General features: G+C 43.1%; 1 protein-coding gene across 18 annotated transcripts in view; it reads right to left on the minus strand.

The window, feature by feature from the left end:
- The window catches only part of MACF1 (microtubule actin crosslinking factor 1), a 340,889-nt gene that overhangs the window by 194,053 nt on the left and 131,598 nt on the right, over window positions 1–15,238 (minus strand). For 17 of the 18 annotated variants that reach the window (XM_061412434.1, XM_061412419.1, XM_061412433.1 and 14 more), the window contains 2 exons: window positions 5,544–5,633; window positions 893–970 (listed from right to left, as the gene is read on the minus strand). In XM_061412434.1, coding sequence (XP_061268418.1) covers window positions 893–970; window positions 5,544–5,633 — 168 coding nt within the window. Of the gene's footprint in view, window positions 1–892; window positions 971–3,023; window positions 3,120–5,543; window positions 5,634–15,238 lie in introns of all 18 variants that reach the window. The other variant, XM_061412432.1, reaches the window with a different exon arrangement.

The raw sequence follows: 15,238 nt of genomic DNA on the forward strand, positions 1-15,238 counted from the left end.
TCCCTCCTTCCTTCCTCCTCACTGTACCTCAGAAGAGGCATTTTTCCTTTCCTTTTCAAAGAAGTTACATCAGCTGTGCTCTGGATCTCATCTCTCAATCGCTGGACTTGGTTCCATCAATTAGGGAGTCAAGGGAAGAAGGACGCTGTGTAGAGAGCAGCATGAAAGGACCATTTAAAGTGCCCAGGAGGCCTGGGTGGGAGTCCCAGGTGCTCTCTCACGTCTGTGACTAGGGCAGGTCATTTCTCAGTTTCCGTTCGTAGGAAATGAAAAGGCTGGACTAGCGATCTCCAAGGCGCCTTCCAGGGCTACCCTGCTCTGAGCCGTACTCCTCACTCTCATTCTGTTCTGTTCTCTTCACTAGCTTCTCCTATGTCTAAAAGTGTGCTTCTGTCTTCCTTCCTTCCTATCTAGGGCGGGAACAGATTCTTTACTAAACACTGCTCTGCTCTGTTGAGCCTGGTCTCTGAGGTCACCAATGCTGCACAGCTGAGAGCTTCCCCTCCAGCCCCACGCACCATTCAACCAGCCTGACATCCCCTCATCCAGTTCTCATGATGATGAAGCACTCTGGTGTCCCCTCTCCTGGATGATGTACCTTTTCCCATCTTCTTTGCCGGTTTATTTCTCATCTTCTGTTTGGCCTCCACCTGAGTGGAGGTGAGTCAATCTTTCGCATCTTGCTCTTCTTTAAGACTTTCCCTCTAAGACAGGCCACACAGTCTTTGTAAGATTTGTTCAGACACAATACAGCTGCTCACTAGCAAGCAAGACTCAGAACTGTATCAGTTGGATTTACTGAAGACTTATCAGGGGCAATGAGAATGTCCCTGAACAGGGACCCGACGCCAACTTTCCCTGGCAGAGTTGGGGACACACGGGACGCTCTTACCTGTCGCTGCTTTAGGAAGTCCAGGGCAATCTGCACGTTCTGCAGCCTGTGAAAACGCATCCTGCCCTTCTCCCGGGGCTGCAAACAAACAAACAAAAGGGATGTGTTTCAGCGACACCAATTTACCCAGGCAGATCCCTTTCTGCTTTCATTTCAAGAACTAAAAGACCACAAAGAGTTCCCACGACTGAAGCCAGGCGTGGGAGCGTCACACAAAGCACCCCTCCAGGCAGGACCTGTGTGAGTTTTCACCATGCTCGCTGAGGCCCCCAAACGCCTCGTTTACCACTCAGATCCCCGTGAACACACGGCACGTTTGAATGCAAATGCTGAAGCAGTGCCGCAGCTTCTCTACAGGTTCCTCTGCAGCCATATGTGGCAGAACTCGATTCTGGATGTGAGGTTAATGCAAACAAAGATTTGGCTCTATGGCTCCCAGAACCACAGTTAAATGTTACTGTAAGCAAAGGGTAAAAGGCCTAATTACAGGTTGCTCAGTAATGGACAGTGCCAACCATATTACAACCTGGCAAAAGAAACTACAGGTAGTCAATTTTACACTAGGGAATGAGAAGTTACACATGCTCAGTAAGAGAAAAAATCTAAAATGGAAGGCAGGAGTCAAGAAGCAACCTATTTCCTAGGAAGACAAAGTAGGAAAGCCACCTTTTACTCCAGTTTGAAATACCCAGAGCAAACAAGACCTCGATGGTGTAGGGTTCTTCAACACAGAACTCCAAAGAAAGGTATTTCCTGCCAGCCGCTCAATCCTGGATGTCACACGAGCCACAGTAGAGAGCCCACCTCCACCCAGCGCCTCTGGTGTCACTCCACCCAGGTGGGTGTCGCCAGCGCCCACCTCCCGGATCCAAGGCTCAAGTCCTATCTATCCAAAAGTGCGTGGAAGCTGTTTCTCCAGTGAGCACAGGCAGGGATGGCTATCTACGTCTGGAGTGTCTTCTCCTGCTTACTTTCCAATGGTTCCCCCCTCCAGTACAATTGGGACTAAGACATCACTCTCACTAGATCATACCCAATTCATTTATAAATATCAAAATGTTACTAACTAAAGGCCAATAAAATACAAGGTAGCTCTGTTGTGGGCACCTGCACAGAGGAAACACTGCCCCAGGTTGATGGGCAAAAAGTAACTCGACACGTGGAGGGACGGGGTGGAAGCATCTCTGAGGGGGTCCCTCAATCCTTCTAAGCAAAACTTCCAAACCAGGGTAATTGACAGAGAAGGTGAGGCCTCTCTGTGCAATAGGATAACTTTGTAAGTTAGAGTGTTAGGAAAAACCTTCTTAGTAAGAATCTCTTCTCAGTCATTCCAGCTGAACTAATTGTGAATATGGCTTAGAAGATGACAGAGCCTGTGAAACCGAAGATGCTAAGGCAATTGGAGGGGAGATCAATGAGATGAAAAGATGACTTTAAGAGGACAGGGAATGGGGACACTGCCTGATCTCTATTTCCGGAGAAAAATCACAGGCTGTAATTAGGGTCTGCAAGCAGAAAATGGCCCTCCTACACACTCTAATCTTTACGCCTAAGTACTCCCCACCAAAAATACCCTTGAGAACATGCAAGTTAAATCCCTGTCCTCTACAGCAACTAGAGATGTTATTGACGAAGGCAGAGTATCCCCATGCAGTGAGTGGTTTGCAAACAACAGGCTCTTTTGAAAACAAATGACACGGTGTGTGCTGAGAACCTGGAAGCCAGAGAGGTGGCGAGCAAGTCTCCGTTAGTCTGGAGTGTGGAGTCAGAAGGAGCAACTGACATGCTGTCAACTAAGCTTTCCACAGTTCTGCAATCTAGACTCAGACAACACAGCAAGGCCACCAGAAAGGCATGGGTCTCCAGTTACAACCAGACTTGACGCTGCCAAACATCATTATTCTTTTTGTGCCAGCTACTCGCAGATAAGCAAAACAATTCCCACCCTGGGATCATCTAACAGTGGCACGAGGCACAATTAGTTTTAACCACTTTCTTTGGGACCCAAATTCCCAGGTGGACAGGGAAGAAGGCAATTGGTAAGTGAGCTACTTGGGGACCTAGAGAACCCCAAACCCTCTGATGGCCCTGCAGCGCCGTCTGGGATGCTGGTGTCCCCAGGAGGACCTACGACATCATCATCATCTTCCTCCTCCTGCTCCTCGCTGTTTGCACGGCGCCAGGAGGGCATGCTCACCAGGCGGAGGGTCTTCAGCCCTGCCGGCTCCTTTGGCCACCAACCAAGGCAGAGACGTGACAGAGTTAGCAGGAAATTCACAACATATAAATGAAAAGGAAATGAACGCAGGAAAAAAAAAAGATGAAAATAAATATGAAAATACCCTCCCACCTCCACAAAGATGCAAAACAAAATTAAGACCAGAACAGATGGTTATACTGAACACTTCTTATGTTGAAACACAGCTTTAACTCTCCACAGGCCATCCATTCTCCCTACTTTTGTGAATCAAGTAAGGGAGAATGCATGATGAGAATATGCATATGAAAGAGATATTTGGGTGGTTTCTGGTGAAAAGATGATTATTTTAAAACTATCTCCATAAACACCTGTAGGTCTTCAAAGGCTAGGGAAAGAAATCAGATAGGAGTGGCTTTAACCTGTTTTGTAAGCAACATCACTGAAAAGGATCACTTTTCAATATAAAATCACTACAAGTTCATCAAATATACCAGCCAAATTGCCCAAAATATAATTTCGTGAGCACTTTTAAGTCCAACACAGTGAAAGTAAAATTCTGATTACTTAGGAGATTTATAAATGAGGGCCAGAGAAGAACTAGAATTCATATGTACTGGCTATGTCAACAAAAGCATCTGTCAATTTTAGGCCATTAAAAATTATTATTTTAAAAAAAAAAAGAAAAGAAACCAAAACAAAGGACCCCAGGAAAGCCAAGCTCAATCCTGGAAGAAGCTGACTATTACTTAGGGAGAGAAATCTAACGTGTCAAATCCTGCTCTAGAATTCACCAAAGACAGAGAGTGTGCCGGCTCCCTCCATAGATTGCTTGAGCCGTGCTCCTCTCCAGGGCGCACCTCTCACAGGTGTCTCCACACTCAGCCCTGGCCTTTTCTAAACGAAAAAGCATGCTGTCTATAACACTCTAGACAGAGCAGGAGCTGCACAGAATCACAGGCTCAAGTTAGGCTCCCACATGTGAAACAACGAGCCCATGGTGAGGCCACGCTGATCCCTTCAACAAAGTGAGGACAAGAGCTGATAAGCCAAGAGGTTTGGACAGGCTTTGTCCTCAGACAGGTAACTGTTTCCATAAGCCACATTTAATACATATGGGGAGGATGCAGGCATATCTAATTATCCAAGGAGCCCAGATGTACAGCATCTGGGGCTATGCTCAGACATCAACTTCAGCTCTTCTTCAAACCTGTGACAGACAATGAATTCCAGAAGGGAAGAAGTTAGGCCGTTTGGGAAACAATGACTCTAAACACCTGGGCTTTTACATGTAAATCTCAGCTCTTTGTTGAATATAGAAAATAAAGTAATTCACAGTAGAAGGAAAAATAGGAGGAATCTGTGTAGACTAGAAATAACACTGTAGGAAGAAAAACACGCATTATTAAAAAATCTTAAAGCGAGAATCTACTATTCCTGAAATACTAGCATGTATAAATAGATAAAGAACAAGGAGAAATCATGCAAATATAAAAGTAATAGAACCAATACCGGATTCCATCAAGAAAGTAGAATTTTTTTAAAAGAATTAAAAAAAAGAAATAAGAATATATGACAAATCAGGTTAAATTAAAATGAACATATCATTTGTGGCATCTGGTCCCATCACTACATGGAAAATAGATGGGGAAACAGAGGAAACAGTGTCAGACTTTATTTTTCTGGGCTCCAAAATCACTGCAGATGGTGAATGCAGCCATGAAATTAAAAGACATTTACTCCTTGGAAGGAAAGTTATAACCAACCTAGATAGCATATTCAAAAGCAGAGACATTACTTTGCCAACAAAGGTCCGTCTAGTCAAGGCTATGATTTTTCCAGTGATCATGTACGGATGTGAGAGTTGGACTATGAAGAAAGCTGAGAGCCGAAGAATTGATGCTTTTGAACTGTGGTGTTGGAGAAGACTCTTGAGAGTCCCTTGGACTGCAAGGAGATCCAACCAGTCCATTCTAAAGGAGATCAGCCCTAGGTGTTCTTTGGAAGGAATGATGCTAAAGCTGAAACTCCAGTACTTTGGCCACCTCATGCAAAGAGTTGATTCAATGGAAAAGACTCTGATGCTGGGAGGGATTGGGGGCAGGAGGAAAAGGGGATGACAGAGGATGAGATGGCTGGATGGCATCACTGACTCGATGGACATGAGTCTGAGTGAACTCCGGGAGATGGTGATGGACAGGGAGGCCTGGTGTGCTGCGATTCATGGGGTCGCAAAGAGTTGGACACAACTGAGCGACTGAACTGAACTGAATTGGTATCATTTGTAAAGCATTAAGTCTGAGTTAGAAATAAAGTCCAGCAATCACCTCTTCTACTTTTTCCTCCCATGTAACAGAAGTGACAGCCACCTCCCCAGCACTCAACACGATGGACCTATATCATTAATAGGGCCACACCTGGGAAGTCACCCATTAGGAGGAGAGAGAAGCTCACCAGTTTGATGCCCGAGAGGACCTCCAGCAGAGAGATCAGGTTATGGCCATCCCGCAGGTCTTCATAAAGGTCATTTATGTGCTTGCGGACCTGCGTGTGAGAGCAAAACAAGACTGATTTTTATTTGATCTTGAATTATTTTATTATCCACACAAGTGCTTATGGTTCTTTGTAAACACAAATTAAATAATTTGAAACCGAAAACAATAAACAATTCAGGAATATTCAGGTTGGAATACAATACATATGAGATGGTAACACTTAACAGAGGCTTGTATGTGTTTTTTCAAATTGACGCCAGATCTATTACATACTCCAGTCAACCCTGAACAATATTCCATAAAGTTTGGCCAAGTCTTGATCATCCCAAAACATCTCAGGAATTATTATGGACAAAAATATGATACAACAGCCAGTGATGGACACATGAGACCTGTCAGAGTCAGTAAAGCCCTCCAGAGTGCTACAAAGGAAATCAAAATGCTGGACACTCAGCGTTCCATGGAGTGTAGCTTTAATTTAACCCCTTTTTTACCCAATACTTATAAATAAATAAATAGTGAATTTGAGAATTCTTTTCCTTTGGGGAAAAATAATTCTAATTTTGGAACTGAAACTATGAAAAAACAAATATCACTTTAGACAAATGCGTGGGTAATGTCAAACACTAAATGCTTTAGATGTTATCTCACCTACCTCTAACATCTATAAGGTGGGCATTATTATATTACACATTATTACTATTATTATTATATTATGCCTATTTTACATATGAGGAAACGAGGCACAAAGAGGTTAAGTAACTTGCCTAAGGTCAAAACTAAGTGGAAAAACCGGCCTCAGTTTCATCTTTCTGATTTTAGCCTTTGCCATTACTACAAGGCTTTGTAATCAGCCATAATCTCATTCTATTTATTTAATCTGAACAACTGCCCTGCGAAGTCCTATTTCATAAGAGAAACTGAGGAAGCTAAGGCTCTGAGAAGTTACGGTCACACAACTTTAGGACGTGGCTAATATGACTGATTTGTTCCAAGTCTAGTGACACCTTCACTGAGTGTTGCATAAACAGAATCAGAAGACTAGTGGAAATTATAAGAAGGAAGACCCTTTACAATATACATAACTTTCTAGGCAACAAGAGAAAGGGTTACTCTAGAAGTAGTGGATTTCTAGACACTGGAGTTTTTCAAGCAAGGGCTGGGATACTGGGATTTCTACATTCACATGGAAGCCTGAACTGTAAGTCCTTTCCAACTGTAATATTCTAGCATTCAAAACTGAGAATCTGAAAAGACAAAGACTGGAAACATCTTGGTGGACTTCCTAGAAGAGAAAGGACCTGAAGGATTCGAAAATGTTTGATAGAGAAAGAGGATGGGAAAATCACAAAAAGACTCCTAAGTAGGACGGTGGAAATATGAAGGATACACATGTTTGTACCTGTACATGAAGGACTAATAAGCTGACAGACAGATAACCCAATCGGAGAAAATAGTTCATCATGAGTTGAATAATAGCTTTCAAATCTTTAAAGAATATTTCTTTAACTTTTTTTGTGATATTGACAATGACATGACACACTTTTTAGTTTAATCTTCAATATTAACATTTTCTCCCTCACTTTCTTAAGTTTAGACAATAAATGAAACAATACATGTAGCTCAAACTTATACCACTTATTCATATCCATGGTGTAAATACTCTTCCCATGACCGATTTCAAGCTATTAACATAGAATCACTAAAAGCGATGTTGGGGAGAGATGTACAGTAGCACACCAATACACAGGATTTCCATCAGAAAGAGACAACAGATATAATTAACCTCAAGAGCACAGATGATAACAATGTAGTAAGTATCTAAGAAGAAATGAATTTTGAGTATTTATTACCTTCATTTTAAATATAATTTAAGTGTAAGTTTATATAATTTAACATCATCATGGCTGTGCTTAGAAAATAGCTCACAAGACTCCTGAACATTCACTATTCGGCTCTCACAAGGCCACGAAAGCTGGCTCGAACATATGGGTGGCTCTAAAATCTTAAGACTCCTCCCTCAAGTGGGTCCAAGGGTTCAAGCTTGGGGCCTGGGACAAGCACACTGCACCACTCACAGAAATTAGCAGGTCATAAGGGTTGGAAAGGGAGTTGGTTTTGACAAGTTCAATTTTAAATATGCTGAGTTTAAAACAACAGCAAAGGAGCTACAAATGGAAATGTTCTTGAAGCAGCTGGAAATACCAGAATCCAATCCGGGTCAGCTGAGAACTCAAGTTTAGAAGTCATATGCATTGAGGTGCTAGCTAAACACATGGGAAATGTTGGGCTTTCTGGGTTGGGGCAAAAAGAAAAAAACAAGAGTGCTAAGGACTGAGCCTGAGGGAATAGCCGAAATTAGAAGGCAGGAGATGGGAAAGCAATCAACAAAGGGCAGGGCGGATGGGGAAAGGCAGTGGAAGAGTCAGGCAACAAGCAAGGGAGCAACGTCGAGGAAGCGATCACCACCAGTATCCGACGCTACAGGACAAGGAGGATGAAGACTAGGAAACAGTTTTTGAGTTTTCTGACAAATCAGAGGGCTTTTGTGAGAATGATTTTCTAGAAAGTGCGGGGATGGAAGTCAGATTACAAACAGACAAATAGAAGATTTTTAAATGTCAGAAATTATTAAATACTAGATATTAAGGGTTAAGAAGAGAAGAGACAATAATGAGCGATTTATTTTTGGCAGCTAAGACCTGAATACAGGGCATAAAAATCGGGAGTGGTCAAGGAGTAATTATTTAAATAAATTATATAGGGTTGTGAACCAGATGAGATCATGTTCTCAATGGGACACCAAACACCACGGAGAGCTGAAAAGAAAAAGGAGGCACTTAAAATGCAAAGGTTAGTTTTACATCAAAGCTCCAATGTTTCCTTCTGAAAATTCCAGTTAAGTTTTATGCCTGTGAATAGTAAAGTTGAACCTTACAAGAAATTTAGATGAGAACTAGCTTACTGTGTTTCTCAGTCTTTGTGTGACTATAATAACCAAGTAACTATGAAAACAGCAGAGAGGTCTAGACAGAAGTAATGGGGGAGGTGAGGTTTTCCCCCTTAGAGAATATTCAGCAGAGAACAGCTGTCTATTTCTGAAGCGCACTGGACACAGCTCTGCCGAGACAAGGATAAAGAACTGGCTAACATTTGCTAGTGCGTTTACATCAGAAAAGTTTCAGATGCAGAGGTGAGATTTTGGAGGGCTCAGCTAACATACCAAGATCAGACAGCTAGTAAATGACCAGGCCAATCAAATCCAGGTCTCCCCCATTCTAATCTTTAACTCTTTTGTACATACTGGGTTGTCTCTAAAGTTTTCCACAAATCTCAGAGAAAGTCCGGTGGACTAAGTACCAGAAATATTAGGGGCAGCCAGTTAGGGCCAAGAATGCTTAGGAATCAGCCATAGGTATGCTTCTTTCCAACAATCACGCTACTCTGTTAGCAAATAAGATGAGTAAAAAACTTCAACTGTCCAGGTCCCTGCCTGTTTGTAGTCCCTGTAAAAATCACCATCAAAACTGGTTCTTTAGAAATCTCCAAGGAATATATACAAATGGCTAACAAACTCATGAGAAGATGCTCAGTATCAGTAGCCATAAAGAAAATGTAAATAAAACTACAGACAGACTCCACACTTCACACTGACTAGAATGGCTATAATCAAAAAGACAAATAATAAGTGCTGGTGAAGCTACAGAGAAACCGGAACCCTTATACACTCCTAGTGAGAATATAAAATGGTGCAGCTGCTTTGGAAAACAGCCTGATAGTTCCTTAAAAGGCTAAACACAAGTTACCATATGACTCAGTAATTCCACTCCTAGGTATATATTCAAAAGAATTAAAAACATATGTTCAGAAAAAGTAATTTGTACATGAATGAATGTTCATAGCAGCATTCTTTGTTCACGTTAGCCAAAGTCTGAAAATAATCCAAATGCCTACATATTATACTATGAGCAAGAAACCAGTTACAAACAAGCACATGTTGTATGATTCCATTTACGTGAGATATTTAGAATCCGCAAACCTATAGAGACAGATAGTGAATAGACTGCTGGTTGCCTAGGGCAGGGGAAGGAATGGAGGGGTGTTTAGGGATAATGTGGAGAAGGCAATGGCACCCCACTCCAGTACTCTTGCCTGGAGAATCCCATGGATGGAGGAGCCTGGTAGGCTCCATGGGGTCGCTAGAGTCGGATACGACTGAGCGACTTCACTTTCACTTTTCACTTTCATGCACTGGAGAAGGAAATGGCAACCCACTCCAGTGTTCTTGCTTGGAGAATCCCAGGGACGGGGGAGCCTGGTGGGCTGCCGTCTATGGGGTCGCACAGAGCCGGACACGACTGAAGTGACTTAGCAGTTAGGGATAATGATTAAAGGGTACAGAGTTTCTTTATGGGGAGTGAGGAAAATAAATGTTCTAAAATTGTGGTGATTTTAGATTTAAAATTGTGGCTGCACAATTTTGAATATAATAAAAGTCATTGAACTGTATACTTTAAATGTGTGATATGTAAACTAAATCTCAACATAGCTATTTTTAAAAATTAATGAATGACTAAATTTTCAGATAAGGCCAATCCTCCCCAATCATCATGCATTCGTAAACCAAGGAAAGCTCTGCTCTCCCAATTTTTAAAAGATTGGCTTGAGGGTATGAAAAAATAAACAGCTTCCCCCAATTTCTGAGTGGCTTTAGCAAAGGGAATAAATTGCACTTAAGTGCTTGGTATCAGAATCTGAGCTCAAAGGGACTTTAAAGATGACTTAACGCTAACATTCTCAGTTTACAGACGAGAAATGCATTGTCTAGAGAAGTTACATAACTGTGTAAAATCATTTAGGTGGAAAGTGCCAGATCACTGTCTGTTGACTCTGTGTTCACTGCTTTTTCCCTTCACAAGGCTTCCATGATGCTTGAAGGGTAGAAACAACATATTAACAACATTATTAAATTATAAGAGGCTCCCCCAAAAGAACCAAGGATTGTCCCGTAGTATTCTTTAATACCTGCAGAGAGCCTGATCTGGCAAAGTTTTGCTCAAAGACTCACTCTTAAAAGAAACACAAGTAGCTCAATTTCCTTGATCCACACTATGCTGCAGAGCAATGTATAAGTGAGAGGAGAAAGCTTTAAAGAGCAGAGTATGTTATTTACTCTCATTTATACTTATTAAGGGCTTCCCAGGTGGTGATAGTGGTAAAGAACCTGCCTGCCAATGCAGGAGACATAAGAGACGGAGTTCAATCTCTGAGTTGGGAAGATCCCCTATAAGAGGAAATGGTAACCCACTCCAGTATTCTTACCTGGAGAATCCCACGGACAGAGGAGCCTGACAATCTACGGTCCTTAAGGTCGCACAGAGTCAGACATGACTGAAGTAACTTAGCACACATACTTATTAAAAGATACAGGGAAAATGAAAGCGAGCCTGGTAACTTCAGATGCATTTCTGAATTTATAGATTTCTCAGCCATAAAAGGGAAAATTCCATTTTGATTCAATGGCCAAATTTATCCTCCAGGAAAAGCCTAACACTAAAAAAGCAGATTATAGTTGTTGTAAGTTATTTTGTTTGGTTTTTTTGTTGCTGTTCTGGGTTTTTTTTTGGCGGGGGTGGGGGGAGGCTTGGGTCATAGACTTCTGGAGAGAACTGTGCTCAAATGCAGGGAACAAAAATGGGGGCTGGGAATCTCTGCTGAAATAAATAGAGTATGATGTGGGAGTAAAGTGTGAGGCTCCTTGCAGATAACAATTCTACGTCTCCTGTTCTGAGAGTTCCTTAAGCTTTGAGGAATCTGACAGGGATATCAGCCAACTCTGATTAACAAAGATTCTCTGAGGATGAGGATGACTGTAAAGTCTCCCAAGGGTAGCTTCACTTCACAGGCAGGCACTAATGCTCAGGGAGTAGAGAATCCAAGTTCAAATGTAGAACCGAGTCCTCCAGTGGGGGTTGGAACGCACTGAGGGTGAAATCAAGGCCTGAGAACTCAGGTCTGGGCAGAGCTGGTCACAAGCCACCACCCCACGGTCACAGCGGGCAATAAAGGCAACGCTCGGCTCCCGGGCAGCACGGCCCCATCAATCTCCTAAACCGCGCTCCACTGCCAGGCCCCTCCTGACCACACACTGAATAAGCGAAGAGGTGTGACAGCAAATGCAGTGCTGAGGGAGCAGTGAGCTGCCTCACGTGGCTGCGGCACAGAGGCTGTGCAGGAAAGGGGGCCTGGAACCACGAGCTAGAGAGCCTCAACCGAGCAGAAGAAAATTGAGACCATCAGGAAAAACGTGGGAGTTAACTTTTGCCGGTTTTCTGTAGTTCTTAAGTAAAATCCCAGGAAGGCCAATGGCTTCTAGATTGCATACAAGAAAAAAAAAATAGAAAGGACGATTCCATCTGTTAGATTAAATGCTTTCCTTCCTTTCTACCCACTAACCTCTGCAGTCCATAGAAACTGACCAGAGAAAGCTCATGCTCTCTGTTCTGTCTCACCCTCACAGCCTTCCTTGAAGTTCTTTTTAGGGAGATATATCTATACTTTATAAGCTGCCAGGACCCAGAGAAATAGCAGGGATAATGCAAATAAAAACCTCACTTAAAATTCTAGATCTTTCTTTTTGATGGTTCTGGTGTACGAAGAGAACTCTTCGATCTGTAGGACTTGCATTCTGCCGTCGGTGATCTGTATGTATATTTCAGGTGCTTACATTCTTAAATCTCTTTTAAGATTGGACCAACAGTGTTCTCAGCTAAAAAAGAGGAATGAATCATCTTATTATAACAAACTGTTTCCTAAAGAGATACTTGGGAATCCAAGAGATTAGGTTATAACCAAATTTACAACTTGAGGGCTTGGTTGCTTTGATCTTACATTAGTCTGCCTGCCAGTGGCAACACTAATGTGGTTCATGTGTACTTGGGGAGCAAAGCAAAGGGTGCCTGAGCTACAAAGAATAGATTTTGATCCCTAATTCTCAGCCCAAAGTTCAAAGACAGCCAGCATGGAGCAATGATTCTGATGAGCAGTGAACCTCTGTGAAATACCCCAAGGTGAGAAAATGCCATTGGAACTGTAAGGCTGGGGGAATAGGAGGAGATGAAAAATCGCCAGGGAGTTAAGTAAAGCTCTGGCTGGCCTCCAACTGCTAACAATGCCATGTGTGTTTGTCTCGTTTCTCCCCGCCCTGAGCCTCCTGTCATCACACAGCACTGAGGCAGAGGCCCAACAGGCAACATCAGCTACAAGTGAAGAGCGGGGAGCCAGAGCATTGTACTGAACTACAAAGTTTAGGGGACAAGCCTGAAGAAGGGACAGTTCAGTTTCTCCAAATCTTAAGAGATGAGGTGTGAAAACAGAGCAAGATAGGGGCACACTGAATAGAAACAACAAATCATTTTGGTCAGAAGACTTGTGATTGGTCTTTAGTTCCATCCTTCACTAGCTGTATCATCTTGGAAAAGTCACTTCATCCTTCTAATTCTCAGCTTCTTCAGCTGTTACATTGAAAGGATAAAACATCTTTACATCCTTCAGGGTTACTGTAAGGATCAAGTCAGATTAGAATATGCTTTGTAAGCTAAAAGAACTACTGAACTGTTATCCACTCAAGGGAACAAATCCTTATTGAATACTTCTCATGCTCCTGGTGCAGGACTTGGATGAGACAGCAGCACAGCAAGCCCCAGCCCCCGAGGAGCAGAGGACACCAAGGTGTGAACGCACATACCCATCTCTTCAAAGTGGTGTGGAACAGAGATGGAGCTGCAATAGTCACAGAGATGGAGGTCAGGGTCTCAGGAAGGGGATACTGGACCTGGGCCTTGAAGAGTAAGTGGATGATGGCCAGGCAGCAGAGGTCAAGACATGCCTTCAACGGAGAGAGAAATGAATAAGCGAAGAGGTGTGAAAGTATACCGAGTTTAGAAGGCGGTGACTTGTTTCCTGTGGCTGCAGCGCAGGCTACAGGGGAAAGTGCCTGGCTGGAAACAGGCTGTGAAGGGCTCTGCACCCTGACAGAGTTGTTTGTCACCAAATGAGAGGCAACTGGTAAATGCTGAAGAAATTAGAGGAAAATGGCAGGTTTTTTCCCTCCCTCTCTCTTTCCCTTCCTTCTTTGTCCTGACTAAAAAAATAAGACACATCAACCTTCAAATTACAGTCTGGGAGAATGACAGCTGCTGCAGCTGCTGCAACAGAAGCATGCAAGGAGGACAGAGAGGACGCCCAGGAAAGGGCGTCAGTTCCAGGAGGGAGAGTCAGGGGGATATTTACCGATGGGAGTGCTGGTGGTGGTGTCCAGGCAGGACAGACTTGGGAAGGTAATCCAAGCAGAGGGTGCCCCAGGAGCAAAGATACAGAGTCATAAAGAGCGTGCCAAACAGTTCAGCAAGCGTGTAAGGTCCAAGGGGAACGTGACACTGTGAGCCCAGAGAGGTAGGCAGACCAGCGCCAGGACTGAGGCGGTGAAGAGCCCGGAGAGGCAGGCAGACCAGCGCCAGGACTGAGGCGGTGAAGAATGCAGGAGCTAGACTTCAGGTTGCCTGAGTCCTAGTGTTTTAATCAACTTCTTTCTAGTGTTTAACCTCTCTAAACCTCTGATAAAATGGGACTATGAACAGAATCTACAGTATAAGGTCACTGAAGAATTAAAGGAGATGATCCATGTAAAGGGCTTAGTACAGAAAGTATGATTTACCCTAAGCACTCAATAAATTACTACCATTATCATCACATTTGTTCTTACAGAAAACTTTATTAGGAAACTATTATAGTGGCCAAGTCAAGACAAGAGGCCCTGGACTAGGGCAGAGAAGAGAAATCAGATGCAAGCATCTTTCTGAGTTGGAAGTGACTGACTAGAGTTGGTGGCAGGGAGAGATGATGGGCAGGACTAAATATAGTATGATTCCAGGTTCCTAACTTGGATAGCTAGGTACATGAATGATAATACTGAGCACTTTGGGATGTACTGAATATAGGATATGTCTGGGTAACATCCAGATGACTGTGTCAAGGACACTATTGAGATACGGGTCTTTGGCTTAGGAAAGAACACAGAGAAAGGCTCTATCATTACCTCCTGATCTAAATCTTGTATCTTAATACAAAAACCGACCTCACCTGCAGTTAAAGAAGTGACCTAAGGAGCTATGTCTGATTTATGTAAGCATCTCCCAGGCCACATAGTTCACTGAACTACATCGACAGACCCCTAACCACAGAGGAGAAGAAAACCCCAGGCACCCAGATTGTTCGTGTTTGTGTCTTTAGAATCATGTGGCTGCAGGGGTTTACACCACCATTTGAGGGACAACCGCCACAGCTCACACACAAGCAAAAGCAAGGAGTACAGAGAACTGAATGTAGAAGACACACAGAGAGAAAGAAAAATGAAACAACAAAGAGCTCATAAAGAGAGAGAGCAGCTGCCTAGTGAAGCACAGTTTTCATAAAGCTCAGATGCATCCAGGCACCAGACTCTGGAGATCACCCCCATCCCTCTCTATGTGTGATTCCTTGCATTCTATGCAAACGGAATGATCCCTGAGGCTAACACAGATGAGACTGCCAAGGATACAGAGAACAAAACAAGAAAATGGTCAAGGTTAGGGGACATCAGAGAAGGCAATGGCA

Source organism: Bos javanicus, chromosome 3, assembly GCF_032452875.1.
Source record: "Bos javanicus breed banteng chromosome 3, ARS-OSU_banteng_1.0, whole genome shotgun sequence".
NCBI classification, from domain to species: Eukaryota; Metazoa; Chordata; class Mammalia; order Artiodactyla; family Bovidae; genus Bos; species Bos javanicus.